The sequence below is a fragment of the Phascolarctos cinereus genome, unplaced genomic scaffold (genome assembly GCF_003287225.1).
Source record: "Phascolarctos cinereus isolate Bilbo 61053 unplaced genomic scaffold, phaCin_HiC Scaffold_726;HRSCAF=1367, whole genome shotgun sequence".
Classification (NCBI taxonomy): domain Eukaryota; kingdom Metazoa; phylum Chordata; class Mammalia; order Diprotodontia; family Phascolarctidae; genus Phascolarctos; species Phascolarctos cinereus.
In genome coordinates this window covers 119,032,733-119,049,134 of record NW_027556098.1, presented here as the reverse complement: position 1 = coordinate 119,049,134, position 16,402 = coordinate 119,032,733, and the positions used below count along the sequence as shown (strand labels likewise).

At 38.3% G+C, this 16,402-nt stretch overlaps 1 protein-coding gene across 1 annotated transcript in view; it reads left to right on the top strand.

Annotated features, from left to right (window-relative positions):
* Window positions 1-16,402, top strand: part of LMLN (leishmanolysin like peptidase) — a 66,766-nt gene that overhangs the window by 31,176 nt on the left and 19,188 nt on the right. Inside the window, exons 8-14 of the mRNA XM_020986016.2 lie at window positions 49-143; window positions 4,118-4,235; window positions 4,846-4,953; window positions 6,403-6,479; window positions 8,527-8,637; window positions 12,880-13,012; window positions 13,346-13,505. Of these exons, the coding sequence (XP_020841675.2) occupies window positions 49-143; window positions 4,118-4,235; window positions 4,846-4,953; window positions 6,403-6,479; window positions 8,527-8,637; window positions 12,880-13,012; window positions 13,346-13,505 (802 nt within the window). The remainder of the gene's footprint in view (window positions 1-48; window positions 144-4,117; window positions 4,236-4,845; window positions 4,954-6,402; window positions 6,480-8,526; window positions 8,638-12,879; window positions 13,013-13,345; window positions 13,506-16,402) is intronic.

Genomic DNA, 16,402 nt, shown 5'->3' with positions numbered 1-16,402 from the left:
GTATAATTGTCTCTTAAAGATGTTTCATGGTTTGTTTTTTTTAAATAGGGTTTCTCTGCTGGGCTTTTTGCATTCTACCATGATAAAGATGGAAAACCTCTGACTTCAAGATATGCAAGTGGTTTACCACCTTTTAATAGCAGGTATTTGTTTTCTCATTTTTGTTTCTTTGGGTAAAAAATGTTAAGCCTAGATATATAGTCAGGGAATGTTTTAATGAACAAAGATTAACGTGGTGCTCAGGTTCAGGGCCTAAAATAAGTTGTACTGAAAGTAAATAAAAATTCCAATAACACTTATAAGTAGTTCCATAATTTCTATGACACTGGTCATGGATTTGTTATCATAAATTTCCATACCTTTTATATTAAAATATTTTTAGATAGTTAAACTTAAACTAATATCAGATAAATATCAATATAAATAATACTTTCAGAGTAAACTTTGAGAGCAACCAAATTCTCAAGTATAATTAGGTATAATTCTTAAGTGTAATTCTCTTTCATTTAACGTTGAGTATTACTGGTTCATTTCTCCTTTCTCTTGGTACTTAGGTTGAAAAAAAAGAAAAAGAAGCCCTTTTCATTCACCTATTTAACTTTTTTGTAAAAGATTCATCTCTGTGATATGCTGATGACATATGCAGTAAATATGCCTAGATTTTAGCAAAGCATTTAAAAGGACTCATGTTATTCTTGTGGAGATGAGGAAAAAATGTGGGCTTTATGAGTCCATTTTATATGGATTTGGAACTGGTTGAATGGCCAAGCCATTAGTGGTTTGATGTTGACTTGGAAGTTGCACTTGGCTCTATGTGGCTTAACTTTTTTTGTCAGTGACTTGGATAAAGGCATAAGGGAGTAGCTATTGTAGTTGCATAAAAGGATCCAAAGCCATCTAATAAGATGAAATTTAAAGTGATAAACTTAAAGTCCATAAAGGTTCAAATTGTCAGTTTCACAAGCATAAGAGAAGGGAGTGGAATGGATAGCAGTTCATCTGAAGACCTGGTGTTTTAATGGATTTAAGCTTAAATATGAGTCAACAGTATGTATGATATGATAGTCAGAAAAGGCTAGTGTGCTTTTAAGCTGCATTTAAAGTCGGGATAGGTGAGCCAGATCTAGTTATGGAATCATGGTTATGATTCCTGCTACGGTGAGGCTGAGGGTGGTGGATCACTTAAGTTTTAGAGTTCTGAGATAAAGTAGATTAAGCTAAGTGGGTTTGTGCCCTAAGTCTTGTCACCAAGATGGTAAGCTCTTAGGGTCATGAGACTACAGGACTATCTAAGGAGGATCAAACAGGCCCAAGTCAGAAAAGGCATAGGTTAAAGCCTCTATGCAGATCTGCAGTGGGATCAGGCCCATGAGAAGCCATGGCACTTAAAGCCTTGCTGAGATAGGAGGACTCAGTTAAAACAACACAGCACAAAACAAAACAAAGCAAAAAGTGGCTTAGTGGTCAGAACCAGGAAAAGGATAGTCCTTGTGTACTTTGCCCTGGTTAGACCATCTCTGAAGTGTTATATTCAGTTCTGGGAGCCACATTTTAGGGAAAACATTGATAAACTGGAGTGTTTAGAGTCAGGATGATGAACGGTCTCAAGATCGTGTCTTATAAGTGCCAGTTAAGAAAATGGGATGTTTAGCTTGAAGAAGAAAAGGCTTGACTCTGAGTCTTGTTCATTGCTAATTAACACACTGTCCCATTCACCACAGAGGCTTCTCCAAACTTTTCATCCATCTTCAAACCTCCCATGGCTTCATCTTTCCCTACACCCTCTCAACTTAGAACCTTGCCTGGTAATTCTAGACTGAAATGGAGGCCGTTCTCTTAGAGCTCCTTCTTCTCCCTTCCTTCTTATCTCACGTCACCTAAATTCTCTCTGCCTCTATTTCCTCCTTCACTCCTGTCTCGCATGAAGAGGTGGCCTTTCTCCTCACCAAAGCAAACCTCTCAGTATGCACAAGTGATCGCATTCCATCCTGTCTTCTCCAGCAGTTTACTGTTGACTTTTTCTTTGTAACGGCTTTCACATATGCCCTCTTCTCTTCTTGAACACTTCTGCCACTCTGGTACAGGCTGTCATCACCTCATATTTGGGCTATTGCAGCAGTCTGTTGGTTGGCCTCCCTGTCCCAAGTCTTTCCCTCTCCACTTCATCCCTCCACTCAGCTATCACATTCATCTTCCTAAATCATAGGCCTGACTGTGACCGGTCAGTAAACTTCTGTTGTTCCCTGTAACCTTCAAGATCACATCTAAAATCCTCTGGTATTTAAAACTCTTATAACCTGGTCTCCTCCTCCCTTTTCAGTCTTTTTACCCTTTATTCATTTCTGTGTACTCTTTGATTCAGTGACACTGGTCTTCTTGCTGCCCTGCTCTTGTAACACACTCCATTTCCCCACTCTGGGCATTTCCTTTGGCTGTCATTCATGCCTAGAATGCTCTCCCTCCTCATCTCCTTCTCCTAGCTTCACTAGTTTCCTTCAAGCTGCAGCTAAAACCTCACCTTTCTTGAGAAAATTTTTTCTGATCCCTCTGTTAGGTTCATAGGAGGTAAAAGGTACACATGAAAGAGTAATTGTGAGGGACTCAAGGGAATTAAACTGTTTACAGTCTTATATGGGAGTGCATATGCAGATCCTGCAGAACTCCTAAGTTGTCTTAGGCTAGGAAATGTCTCCTCTGACCTTTCGTTGGGTCTGCCATGCCAAGATGTGATTTGAGGCATTATTTTAACATTGTTTGGAGGGGGATGTTGAGAGTTCAGCTGGTTCCTAGCCTATACTCTGCCATGTTGGCCAAGTCCTATCTTTTCAATGCTAGTAGTATTCGACCAATGTTTCTGTATAACAATGAGACATGCAATAGAACCTCCTCAGCAGAATTTAAAATGAATATCACAGAGAGAGAGGGTAATGGAGAGGCATGTGGTGCATGTGAACAAGATGTAGTCTAACCAAAGAGGTCCTCTAACGAACAAGAGCAGATGACAGTATCAGGGAATTGTATGAAAGAGAGAGAATATGGGCTCATCATGTGGTAAGGACAAGTGATGATAGGTTGGGCAGCTAGAGTCCTCCACTGATACACTAGCAATGTCAGGAGAAAGTGAGGAAGGCCTCTAGTACAATGGGTGGATCCCCTGTGGTGAAGTTAAGAAGGACCAAGACAAGATCTGCATAGGATGGACAGGCATGGATGGTCTACAGTCTGCATCATTGGAGCTGACTTTTGAATTGATGAAATGACAACATACAGTGGATCCTTCCCATCTTTATTACTCTCTGTAGATCTGATAAACATAGCCCTCTGTGTTTTCATCCAAAAACCCTGGACAGGATTAATAAAAATAATAATTCACATTTCTATAGTACTTTACAGTTACAAAACACTTTACAAACTTAATTTCATTTGAATCTCATTATAAACCTTTAAAGTAGGTAGTGCAACAATTATTCACATTCTAAAGATGAGGAAATTGTTCTAGGTATATTATAGTTACTCTAAATACTTACTGATAAATAAGTTATTTGGGGCAATTAGTTGGCATAGTGGATAGAGTGCTGGTCCTGCAGTCAGTAAGACTTATCTTCATGCGTTCAGGTCTGGCCTGTTTACCACCTGTGTGACCCTGGGCACTTAACCCTGTTTGCCTCAGTTTCCTCATCTGTAAAATTAGCTGGAGGAAATGACAAACTGCTCCAGTATCTTTGCCAAGAAAACTTCAGATGGGGTCATAGAGAGTTGGACACAACTGAAACAACTGAACAACAACAAATAAGTTAGTTACTAAAGGAAAGTGTTATGAATGAGAGTCTGTCCCTAAGTTCCTGACTTTCGACATTGACATTGAAGAACAGTCAAGACCTTTATGCATTGTTTCACTTGGTGCTTCTGTCAGAGACAGAATACCAAACTGGATAGACCATGGGTCTGAAGAAGTAGTATGTCAAAAATAACTACAAGAAAGGAAATGGCATCTATTTGGTACAAGTGACTATTAGCAATAGCTTCCTGAGAAACCTAGATTTAACTCTCATGCATACTTTTGTACCGTATCTGTACTGTAAATTTGAAAAATTGAAATATTTTATTTTAATTGTAGTCTTGGATTGTATCAGTGGAGTGATAAGGTGGTTCGAAAACTGGAGAGATTATGGGATGTTCAAGGTAGTAAGATGATACCGCACAGTGTATTTCTTCTCGTAACACCTCGTGTTGTCGTGAGTATTGCTAAAATATTTTTTATTCTTTGAACTATCTATCACTCTCACCAGTTATTGGAATCTAATTTGCTATTATCAGTTCAAATTCTTTGAACTTTGGACTCTTATTTCATAGTTTTTAGTGGAACAAACAATATAAAGTAAGTGTAGTACAGTCAGCTGAGTAAATGGAAATCTGGGTATTCCAGAACTCACAGCTCCTTAATCCTTCCCCAATCCCCAACACACACACACAACACACACACCCATACACCCATGCCCAACAAAAGTATCCAAAATAGGATGATAACTTAGCAGACCACAATTGAACAGAAGTTGTTTCTAAGCAAGATTAATGCATGGCAGACAAATTTGTAACTTTTTTGAAATTGATATGGTCCAAACCAAAATCTTCAAATAGGCAGGGACACAATATAATAGTTAGAAAGATAAAAATACTAAAGACGATTGTGACAGCATAGAAGATTTATTTTAAATACTGTTTTTCCTCAGTATTGCTTTCCATTGCAACGAACAGTTTAACATCCTTCTTGCTGTTTATAAAATTATAAAAATTGTGTCATATATTGTAATAATTTAATGAGGTTTGTATTGTTTTGTTTCTTAGGAAGAAGCTCGGAAACATTTTAATTGTCCAATTCTGGAAGGAATGGAACTTGAAAATCAAGGTGGTCTAGGCACTGAGCTGAACCACTGGGAAAAACGATTATTAGAGGTCAGTTTGAATGAGAAAAAAAATTTTTTAAAGCTATTACCAGAGTTAGTAGTATTGTAGATTAGGTTTAATATTTACCAAGATCAAGCTTCTAATTAGAAATCTGTATAAATAGGATAAGATAGGAAACTTGTGAAAATTAGTGAAACATTTTATCTAGTGTTATTACATGCTTTTTAAATTCCCTATGCCTTTTTTCCCCTCAATTCTATGAAAGTCATACTTTGATACCTCATCATAGTTTGGAAAACGTGGGTTCTTGAAGGTTCTACCAGTAGAATACCAGTTCTGCAAGTCCTTAACTAAGTTGGATAGGCTTTGAATAGGGACCTGGCAAAATGCTAGTTTTCTCTCTGAGATCCAGCCTAAGTACAGATGGTTTTAGAGCCAGAAGGTTGGCCCCAAGTGATGATTTGGTTAGGCCTCAGCAATTCACAAAGGCCATCTACTAAGGCATAGAGAAATTGCAGTATGTGGAAAGGATCTCATTCCAATGAAGTCATGGATCCCTGAGGTATGAAAGTAGGAATATTTTCCCTAAAAACAGGTTTGGTTTGGTTTTCAGGTTGGTCTTTTTAGTGTGCTAGCAGTTTGGCAGAAATAAAGGTTATATGTTGGGATAGAGAACTCGAGCATATGGTGTTTCCATCAGTTTCTTCCTTTCCCCAAACTGTGAGCTATAGCAATAAAATGAATAGTATTGAAATGGTCTTGTTTTTAGTCGCCATGTGTTACCTCAGCTCCTCAGATACTGAGAAATTAATCAAGTAATTCAAACCAAAGTGAGTCCTCCCTTCCTCCTCTTTCTCCTTATCTCCTTTCCTGTGCACACATCTCCCCCATTCCCTTCCCCTCCACATCCTCTTGGTTAGCACAATAACTGCCTCAGCCTCTTGCTTTATTTTGCCAAGAGAAAGCTTTATCTATTGTAGATTTTTTAGAAATATTTCTCTTTTTTTAAGAAGTTATATTTGTGTTTGCTTCGCATAATTGCAAATGTCATTAGCCTGTCATTCTAGGGAAGTTGTCTGTGGTAAAAGTTTTAAAAGGTTTGAGGAAGAAGATGGCCTTCTTTTCTTTTAAGTGCTTCCATATTGTTTTGTTTTGTTTTATTTTGTGCCAGGCAGTGGGGTCAGGTGACTTGCCCAGGGTCACACATATTTTGTTTCATTTTAGAAAATGTATAGGGTTTTTTTCCCAGCTTTTTTAAGTGAGTGAATTGCTTTCTCTTTCATAATTTAAAAATAAAATTTCCTGAGATTAAAGCCATATGAAAAAGCCATAGAAACCATCTAGTTTACATAACCACCTCATTTTGTAGATGACAATCTTAGGTCCTGAGAGATTAATTGACTTAAGGCAATTAAAATTAAATGTTTCTTGTAAGACCTCTGTCAAACTTGGTGCTGCTTCTTTTCTGTGGCTTACTAAACTTTTTGTGGTTTTCAGAACGAAGCAATGACTGGCTCTCACACACAGAATCGAGTCCTCTCTCGAATAACCTTAGCATTAATGGAGGACACAGGGTAAGATGAGATCCTGCCATGATACGTTGTTTCTTGGATTAACTGTATACCAGGATTTGTGGCATGGCATTGTGATATGGTGAACCTTTGAGTTTATTTAGCATTGAAGTGTTACCTTTGAAGCAGAATTAATCATTTAAATATTTTGTGTGTGTGTGTGTGTGTGTATGTAGCCAACAGATAACCTAAAATTGTTCTATATTTGAATTTTGAATGAAACCAGAGACCACCCCAAAACATACCTAGGTAAATATGGAAATGAGGCAGAATAGCTATAAAATAAATGGTCCTCTTCTAGTGAGCACTGCTTTGCATTTGACTAAATAGCTAATAATATTTCATACATATCTCCCATGCCCAGAATATATTCCCATTTCACCACTGCCTTTTCTTTCCTTTAAAATTCTGCTTAAGTGACATTTTCTACTTGAATTCTTCCCTTATTCCCAACTCCTACTGCCCTCCCACTAAAAAATGTACTTTGTATTTACTTTTTATATATTTTGTTCATTCTAATTTGTGTACATGTCGTCTCCCCTCGTAATTCTTTGGTGGCGCTGTGGATAGAGCATCAGGGCTGGAGTCAGAAGGCTCATCTTTGTGATTTCGAATCTGGCCTCAGACACTTTTTAGCTGTGTGACCCTAAGCAGGTCACCTAACCCTGTTTGCCTCAGTTTCCTCATCTATAAAATGAGCTGGAGAAGGAAATGGCAAATCTCTTCAGAATCTTTGCCAAGAAAACTCTAAATGGGGTCACCAAGAGTCAGACTCGACTGAAATGACTAAATGATAGCCACAAAACAACAGCCTTCCCTGTCACTGCTCAGGAAGCAAACTGTCTGATTAAGAGTCGTGCTCCCAACCATGTTTGTCTCCTATCCATCTCCTTCCTCTTTCCCCTTTTATAACCATTTATGTTTCCTTTTGATACCAGTAATGGGTAGGGGGACAAGCACTGTGTGGAAACCTCTGTGGTGGTTCCCTATAATAATTCATGGAAATATCAGAACTTTTAAATAGCTTTTCTCATACTAGATCAGAAGAGTATTTCTGTGTGTCTAGGGGAATACCTGAAAAGAATGTTTTTCCTGGCAGAAATGAAAACTAGAAAGCTTTTTTGCTAGTATATTTTATTCTTAGCCAAGCTGTAACAACTCCTGTACTGTAGAGGAAGGAGGAATACCAGAAAAGAAGACTTGAGTTTGTGAACCGCTTGCATTGTGTGCTCAGTACTCTCATCAGCTTATTGCTTACATAGTAATTCACAAAATAAAAAAAAAGCTCTTTAAGGTTTGTCTGCAGGAAGTCCTAGGATCTCAGGCTATGTCCTGTTAATAAAATAGCAGTTGAGCAGCAGGGAGATGAATGGGGAAAGGATGATCTCCAAGTAATTGTCAATGAGCTAATGAGCAGTACTGTTTATAGGGAAGGTACAACTATCTGGACAACATAGTAGTCTTCTACAAAGTAGTAACTTCTGCAAAGAATGGCAGTTCCACCTACAGCTTGATCTGCCATCAGTCTCTTGTGTTAAATGCGACATTGCAGTTTCTGAATTTTTACAGGCATTATCAGGGTAGCTGGGATATCTTTCCTTGTGGAGCTTTAAATAATCATGATGTTGTAAGGATCATTGGAACAGAAGGTATGGGACAGTGAGTTAGTTTGGAGGGGGAACAAGATGACCAGTGCTTTTTCTGTTTTCTTCTTCTCTCCTCTACCCCTAGTCCCACCATTCTCTGTCCTAAAATACTTCTAGTTAGCCCTCTTTATCCCTCTGTCCCCTTGTTCTCAAGAAATTTATTCTTGTATAATACAGTAGGAAGAGTATCTTGTAACTATGAGAATCCAAGATTGAAGTCGCATACAGTTCTATCCACACCATGCTCAGTAAAGATTTCTGATCATAGTAGTTTACCAAGATGTATTGATTTAATTAAGAATGCAGTTCTTAATTACTTCATTGTTGAGATTTGTGATAGATGTAGCAGGCATTTCCTAAAACCACAGTAATAAAAGTTACCTCATTTAAAATTATTTTCACAGCTGGTATAAAGCCAATTACAGCATGGCTGAGACCTTAGACTGGGGCCGTGGTAAGGGATGCGACTTTGTCATGAAGAGTTGTAAATTCTGGATTGATCAACAAAAACAAAAGTAAGAAAGTGTTTTCCTTAAACTGAATGTGATTGTTTATTTAATTTCTGGTTTTCTTGAACCTAAAATGACAAATCTTTTCAAATGTATAGCTATTAGGTTCTGTGAAAATGATTATTAAAATTTAGGATGTTAAAGAAAAACATTCTACAGGTTCTCTGTAATTTTGCGTTTGGAAATATTTGCACTAAATTTAGGGATAAAATAGAGTAGAATTCAGATTGGTATTCCTGTTTTTTGGTTAATGTGACATGTAAAAATGTACATTTGTGTAAAATTTGAGCATATCAAAGAAATGGGAAAGTTGGAAGGGAACCTCACAGCCATCTAGACCAACCCATATACGAAAAGAATCTCAGCTATAACATAACTACCATGGGGGTCATCCAGTCCCTGCCTGAAGATCCCCAGGGGAGAGAATCCACCCTTCTGAGGCAGCCCACTCTGCGTTGGGGCAGCTCTGCTTCTTACAAAGCTTTTCTTAGCATCAGGCCTGAATATTCCTTTTTTGCAACTTTTACACCTTGGTCTTGGTTCTTCCTTCTGGGACCAAATAGAGCAAGTCGAGTCCCTCGTTGCATGGTAGTCCTTCAGGTTTTTGAAGACAACTGCCATGTCCCCTCTGAGTCTTCTTTTCTTTAGATTGATCGTTCCTAGTTCCTTCAATCAATCCTCCAATATCATGGACTCAAGGTCCTTTGCTATCCGGGTAACTTCCTGTGGATACTCTGCAGTTCTCCTTAAACTGGGATGCCATGGGCCAAACGTAGTATTCAACATGAGGCCTGAGGAGGGCAGAGTGCAGTAAGGCCATCATCTCCCTCTTCCTGGAAGCTCTGTTCTTCTTGATGCAACCCAAGGTCATATTAGCATTCTTAGTTGCCATATCACACTGCTATTGATGATTCATATTGAGCTTACAGACCATTAAAATGCCCTAATCTTTTTCAGAACTATTGCTTTCTCGCCATACCTCCCCCATCTTATATTTGTGGATTTGATTTCTTATACCCAGACACAAGGCTTTTACATTTATCCTTGCTTAGTTTTATTTCTTTAGATTCAGCTCAATACTCTAGCCTTTCAGGATCTTGACTGTCATCCAGTGTATTAGCTCTCCTTCCTACCTGGGTGTCATCTTCAAAAAATAATACTTCTGCCTTTATCTGGATCATTCACAAGATGTTAACTTGACCAGAGCCAAGCCTAGATCCCTAAGCCACCCCACTAGAGACTTTTGCTCTGTTAACGTTAAACTGTTCACAACCAGTCTTCCAGTGAGTTTTGATGGTGTTATTGTCTAATCCATATCTCTCTGTTTTCTCCACCAGAATTGTAAGTGAAACATTATCAAAATCTCTGCTAAAAACTAGGTAAACCATATGCATGGCCTTCTCTGCTAGTTTAGTAATCCTGTCAGCCTGGCCTAAGCTGCTCTTCACGCAGCTCTGCTGGCTCTTTGGAATGGTCACTTCCCTTTCTGGATACTTGCCAGCCAGCTCTCTAATGACCCCTTCCATAGTTTTCCCAGAAGTCAAAGTCAAGCCTAGAGTTTGCAGTTCTCTTTCCTTTTCTCTAAATGAGGACGTTTGCCTTTTTCCAGTCTTGTTCCTCTCCCACGTCCAATGACCTTTCATGATCAGTGGCTGTGGCTCAGCAGTCTTATCTGTTAGCTCTTTCAGGTGCTCAGGATGCAGTTCAGCTGAGGCAGATGACTGAAATCCATCATGGGCACCTAGGTACTCTCTTTTTGATTCCTCACTTTCTTGTGGATTGGCTTTCCATTGGTCTGTTGTGTTCTGTTGTTTGCAGAAAGAGAAATTGATAGGAGTTCAGCAGCGCTCTGTCTTCTTCCTGTTGTTATCATCATCCAAGTGCATCCGCCCAAGGAAAGGTCTTCTCCCTTCCTTGTTCTTCCTTCTTCTTCTGACATAATATAGTGGGAAGATCCCTTTTTCAGTCCTTAGCTTCCCTCAGCAGTCTGAGCTCTAGCCTCCTAAATGTCATTTTTCTAGGACCATGCCATGCTCTTGTAGTCATTTCTGTCTTGCTTGGTCATGTTTCAGTTTGCTCTACATTTCTTCTTAAAATCCAAGTTGTTTGGGTGAGTGCCCTGTGCATCCACATGGGTCTTCTTAGACATATTTCATTTTTCCTACTCACTGGAATTGTTTTCCTTTGTATTTTCATAATTTAATTTTTTGAGTATCTTTCATCCCTCCTGGGATACCTTCCCCTGAAGCATTTTCATCTGTAGGATCCTAACTATCTTTCCTCTGGTCTCTTTGAAATCTTCTTTTCCCGAATGTAAGGAGCTTGTCAGAGACTCTAGGATGACTGGTCATTTCCCTTCAAGGGTACCATCATTCCTGCACAACAACTAGTTTCTCCCTGTTAATCAGAACCAGAGGCAGAACAGCATTTTTCCGTATTTCTTCATCATTTGAAAGATGAAATTATCACCAAGGCAAGTTAAGAATTTATTAGCTGCTCTCCTCTTGGCTGAAGGCTCCAGCAGATGTCTAAGACAGTTGACATCCCTGTCACTGCTGTGTCATGCCTCTTTGTGCTATGCTTGTAATCTGTTTTTCACTCTCTTTATCTCTTTCCTCTGTCTCTCCAGGTGGCTGATAGTATACGTTCACAAAAATCATTTATTTTTCTCCCTCGTTAGACTTTTTATACAAATATTCCCCATGATTCTTTCTCTCTCTGATTGCTAAATTCCCTCCCTTAAACATATCTTTTTAATATTTGATTCTACCCTTCCTCCCTTTTCTAACTCTGTGTATTTTGAGTAAGGTACACCTTTCAAGAGCTGTGGTCCCATCCAATCTTAGTGATACCTGCGAGATCGAATCAATCCTTTCCATCAAGACTGCTAGGTCCTTTTGTTTGTTGCCTAAACATTTGGTATTGGTAGATAGATATCTGAGGTCATGAGTTTTTATTACTATTTTTTATCTTTTATCATAGGATTATGTTTATAATGCAAAATGCCACATAATCAGAACAGTGGATTTTTTTGTACAGCTTTACAGTTAAAATACTCTTTCACATGCCTTCTTGTCTTGCCAGCATTAGTGAGTGAGCTAGGTGGTATAAATTCATTACTAATGAAGCGTGAGGTTACTTCAGAGCAAGGTCATCATGTGAGGGTCTTAGAGGTTTTTTACTTTGAAAATCCCACTTTGAGGGTATTTTCAATTAGCGGCACAAGGGGATTTCCTTTTTCTTATTCTTCAAAAACCTGAAGCTGTGAGTCCCCTTCAAAGAAATTCTGCCCTTGTCTTTAAAACTTTTAATCTTCTATTTGTAGAGCAGTTAAGGCTAAGAACAAGAAAACAGAAGCCAGTTCCCAGCTACCATTTTGGCTTCTACCCTAAGGCTTTTTTTCAGAATCCAAGGTATCGTAAGTGTAGATAATTGGCGTCGGTGGTCCTGGCCTGTAGTGACTGCTCTTCTTCACAGGGCCTTCTGCTTGGAATACTTATGGAGAGAAGAGGTCAACTGAGCTTAGGAAGCACAGAAGGTGATAGGCAGGACCAAGTCCCTTCCTAGTTCACTGAACCTACACACAGAAAAAACTGTATGCTGTGTGAATATTTGATTTGTCTTTTAATGCAGCTAAGATTTTTATCACCTTAATCATCTATTTGGCTTGTTTGAAAACCAAGGTGAAATATAAACCACAAATACTAAATATCTATGACTTCAATATTTTAGAATTAATTTTTTTTTAGAACTTAACCTTAATTTCTGCCTATATTTAACTAAAAGTTATTCTTCATCAACAAACTAAAGCAACTATATTCTTCTCACCAAGGACAGAGAAACAATGGAATGAGTTCTTACACTGTGGTATGAGAAATTTAAGTTATGGGCAAGAACTATTAACCCTAAATATCCAAGACACTGTAATCTGTTGCTGGGGGAAATTATGCATTGTTCTTCTGAGAATTTTATAAAATGGGTGATCTCAGACCTTCCTAGAAATGGTTAGTTTGTGATTTCTCTGAGCTTTTGGAAATTGTGATAAATTGCAATTCCAAGAGGCATTTTTCTTGTTAATTAATGTGTTACTTTCATTTGGGAAGCCATCTTTTTCTTTGAAAAAGAAGTTTTGATCCAATTCTAGAATTTAATTCCTTTTGAATTGTGTAAATGTATTAGAGGTTTTATGGAAGAGACATGATAGACAGCCGCCATTTTCTAAGTCCCAGTACTTCTTTTTGTGGTCAGGAGACAAGTGTTAGCCCCCTATTGTGACACACTCAGAAGTAACCCATTGCAGCTAACCTGCAGGCAAGACCGGAGAGCAGTCGCTGTGTGTAACCTGCAGAAGTTCCCCAAGCCCTTGCCCCAGGAATATCAGGTAACTGTTTCTTTTTTTGGGCAGCACTGTGAGAATGAACTTGCCCTCAGTGTCCACCTTAAGATTCAAAAAGAAGCCCATAAAGAAGGGCAGCCTGAGGGTTTCTGTGTTAAATCTGAGGTGCTATACTTCAAATCAAAAAAACAGACTGTATGTGGAAGGTTTGCAGTTCTTTGTGAAAACCTCTCTTTCTTTACTTCTTTGTACGTGGTAACTTTTATGTTTGATGACTGTCTGGTCGTGGTACCACAGATTTGCTTTGCATTTTGACTGCTCAACACAGAAGACTTCACAAGCTCCTCTCCCCTCTGTCTTTTCTATCCTTTCTGGTAGTACTTTGATGACCTCAATGGAATACCTGTAGAAGATTTGCCTTATTATGGTGGCTCTGTGGAAATTGCTGACTACTGTCCATTCAATCAAGAATTCAATTGGCATATAAGTGGTGAATTTCAACGCAGTTCAGATTGTAGAATACTGGAAAATCAACCAGGCAAGTGATCTAGTTTTATTAACATATTTAGAAGATGTTAATATTTATTCTAGTTACAAAACATTTTATCCTCACAACAACCCTGTGAGGAAAGTAGAGAAAGTGGTATGATGTGGAAACTGGAGTAGAGAGAGGTAAGTCTGTAGTTCATAGTAAGGGCTGGGTGGAGAAAAAAGAAGAAATGAGAACTATCAAGAATTTGGATTTCTATATAAGAACTTTTCTCAGGCAATAGCTTAAGACAGCTTTTGGTTGCATTCAAGTTTTTGCAGAAATATGCTAATTAAAGTTCTAATGCATCAGGAAACAGTCACATCATGAGAAAAGATGGGGAAAAGACAGAAAAAAAAAAGCAAGGAAAACCCACTGTTGATAAATGCTCATAAAAAAGCCCCCTGGGGGGGGAAGACATTTTGTCAACAGCAGTTAGTCCCATGAGATATCCCTAAGAGGTATTAGCAACACTGACAGGCTCTCAGTTCTAGGAAGTAGAACAAGTGGAATATTCTGTCAGCCTGAAGAGGGTGCCATTTTGTGTATATGTCAGACCCAAGAAAAGGCACAGGTACAGAAAATGCAGATTAATACCTGTATGAGAGAAGACAGAGAACAATGAAAAGAAACCAGAGAGAGAGAGGAGATATTAATCTGTGTTGGAGGATAGGATAATGGGAAATAGGGTAGGAAGGTCAGATGGAGCAGTGAACCTTTAGAGCAGGGGTTTTTAACATTTCTTGTGTCATGGTCTCCTTTGGCAAGACCAGTGAAACCTATGGATCCTTTCATAGAATTTTTGTAAATGTATGAAATTCATAGAACTATAAAAGGAAACCAATTATATTAAAATAAAGTTATCAAGACAGTTTTATTTATTTTTTTTATTTTATTAATTTATTTTGATTTATCAACAATCACTTCCATATGCTATTGAGTTTAAAATTTGTCTACGCCTTCCTCCCCACCACCCTCCCCAAGACAGTGCACAACATGATATAGGCTATACATTTACATTCCTATTAAACATATTTTCACATTAATGAAGTTGTAAGTAAGAATTAGAACCAATAGGAGGAACCATCAGAAGAGGAAGCAAAACTCAACAGAAGAGAAGAAAAAAAGATAGTGATTCAACTTTTACAGTTATGATTACTATCTGTGTCTTTTTCTCCATCCTTTTTTCCCTCCTGTTTATGCTTTTCTTTTTCCTTTCTCCTTTCCCCCCCCTCACTAGTGTTTTGCTTATGACCACCACCTCCTTCGGTCTCTCCTCCCTTCTATCATCCCTTTCCCTTTTCTTCCCCTTTGCCCTTACTGCTTTTTCCCTCCCTTCTATCCCCCCTCCCTTTTCTTTTCCCTTTTCCCTCCTACTGCCTATAGGGCAAGTTAGATTTCTATACCTAACTGATTATGTTATTCCCTTCTTGAGCCAAATCTGATGAGAGTAAGGGTCAAACAATGCTCACCACCCCCCCTTTCCCTCTGCTGTAATAGGATTTTCTGTCTTTTCCTGTAATGTAATTTACCCTTGTCTGCCTCCTCCTTTCTCAGTACATTTTCTAAGATCAGACTAATCCACTTACTTGGATCCATTTAACCCACTTGATTAGATTATTTTTTTATCACTACATCAAGGTCAACTAATATCCACCCCCTTTATGTATACTCCTTTAACATGGTGTAATAACAATACAGTTCTCAAGCGTTGCAAGTGTCATCTTCCCTTGTAGGGATGTAAACAGTCTGCCCTTATTAACAACATTTTGTATCTTTCTGTCCCATGTACCTTTTTATGTCTTTCTTGAATCTTGTACTTGAAGATCAAGTTTTTTGTTGAGTTCTGGGCTTTTTATCAGGAAGGTTTGGAATTCCCCTATTTTGTTGAATATCCATCTCCTCCCTTGAAAAATCATCCTCATTTTTGCAGGGTAGTTGATCCTTCGCTGCAATCCAAGCTCCTCTGCCTTAGGGAATATCATGTTCCACACCCTATGGTCTTTTAATGTAGAAGCTGCAAGGTCCTGTGTAATCCTGATTGTGGTTCCATGCTATTTAAATTGTTTCTTTCTGGCTGCTTGCAGCACCTTCTCTTTCATCTGATAATTTTGGAATTTTGCTATTATATTCCTTGGTGTTGTCAATTTGGGATCTCTTTCAGGTGGTAAGCAGTGTATTCTTTCTATGGTTATTTTACTTTCTAGTTCTAGGACTTCAGGGCAGTTTTGCTTTATGATTTCCTGAAATATACTGTCCAGGCTCTTTTTTTCATCATGATTTTCAGGTAGTCCAATGATTTTTAAGTTGTCTCTCCTGGATTGATTTTCTAGGTCGGTTGTTTTATCAATGAGATATTTTATGTTTTCATCTATTTTTTCATTTTTTATTTCTATTTGAGTAATTATTGCTCTCTCTAGAGTCATCAATTTCCATTTCTCCAATTCTAGGGGTTTTTTTATTTAAATTTTTTTATTTTTTCCATATGCTTTTGAGTTGAAAATTTTTTCTCCCTTTTTCTCCCCCCCACCCTCCCCAAGACGGCGCACAATCTGATATAGGCTTTACATTTACATACCCATTAAACATATTTTCACATTAGTGAAGTTGTAAGTAAAAATTAAAACCAATAGGAGGAACCATCAGAAAGATGAAACGAAACTCAACAGAAGGTAAAAATAAGTGATAGCGATTCGACTTCCATAATTCTTTCTTTGGATGTGAACAGCACGATCCATCCTGAGGCCTCTGGAAATGTCTTAGATCCTCATAATGCTGAGAAAGGTTCAGTTTAACAATCTTAGTCATTGCATAACATGGCTGTTATTGTGTACAAAGTCCTCTTGGTTCTGCTCACTTCACTCAGCATCAGATCATATAAGTCTTCCCAGGTTTTTCTGAAGTCA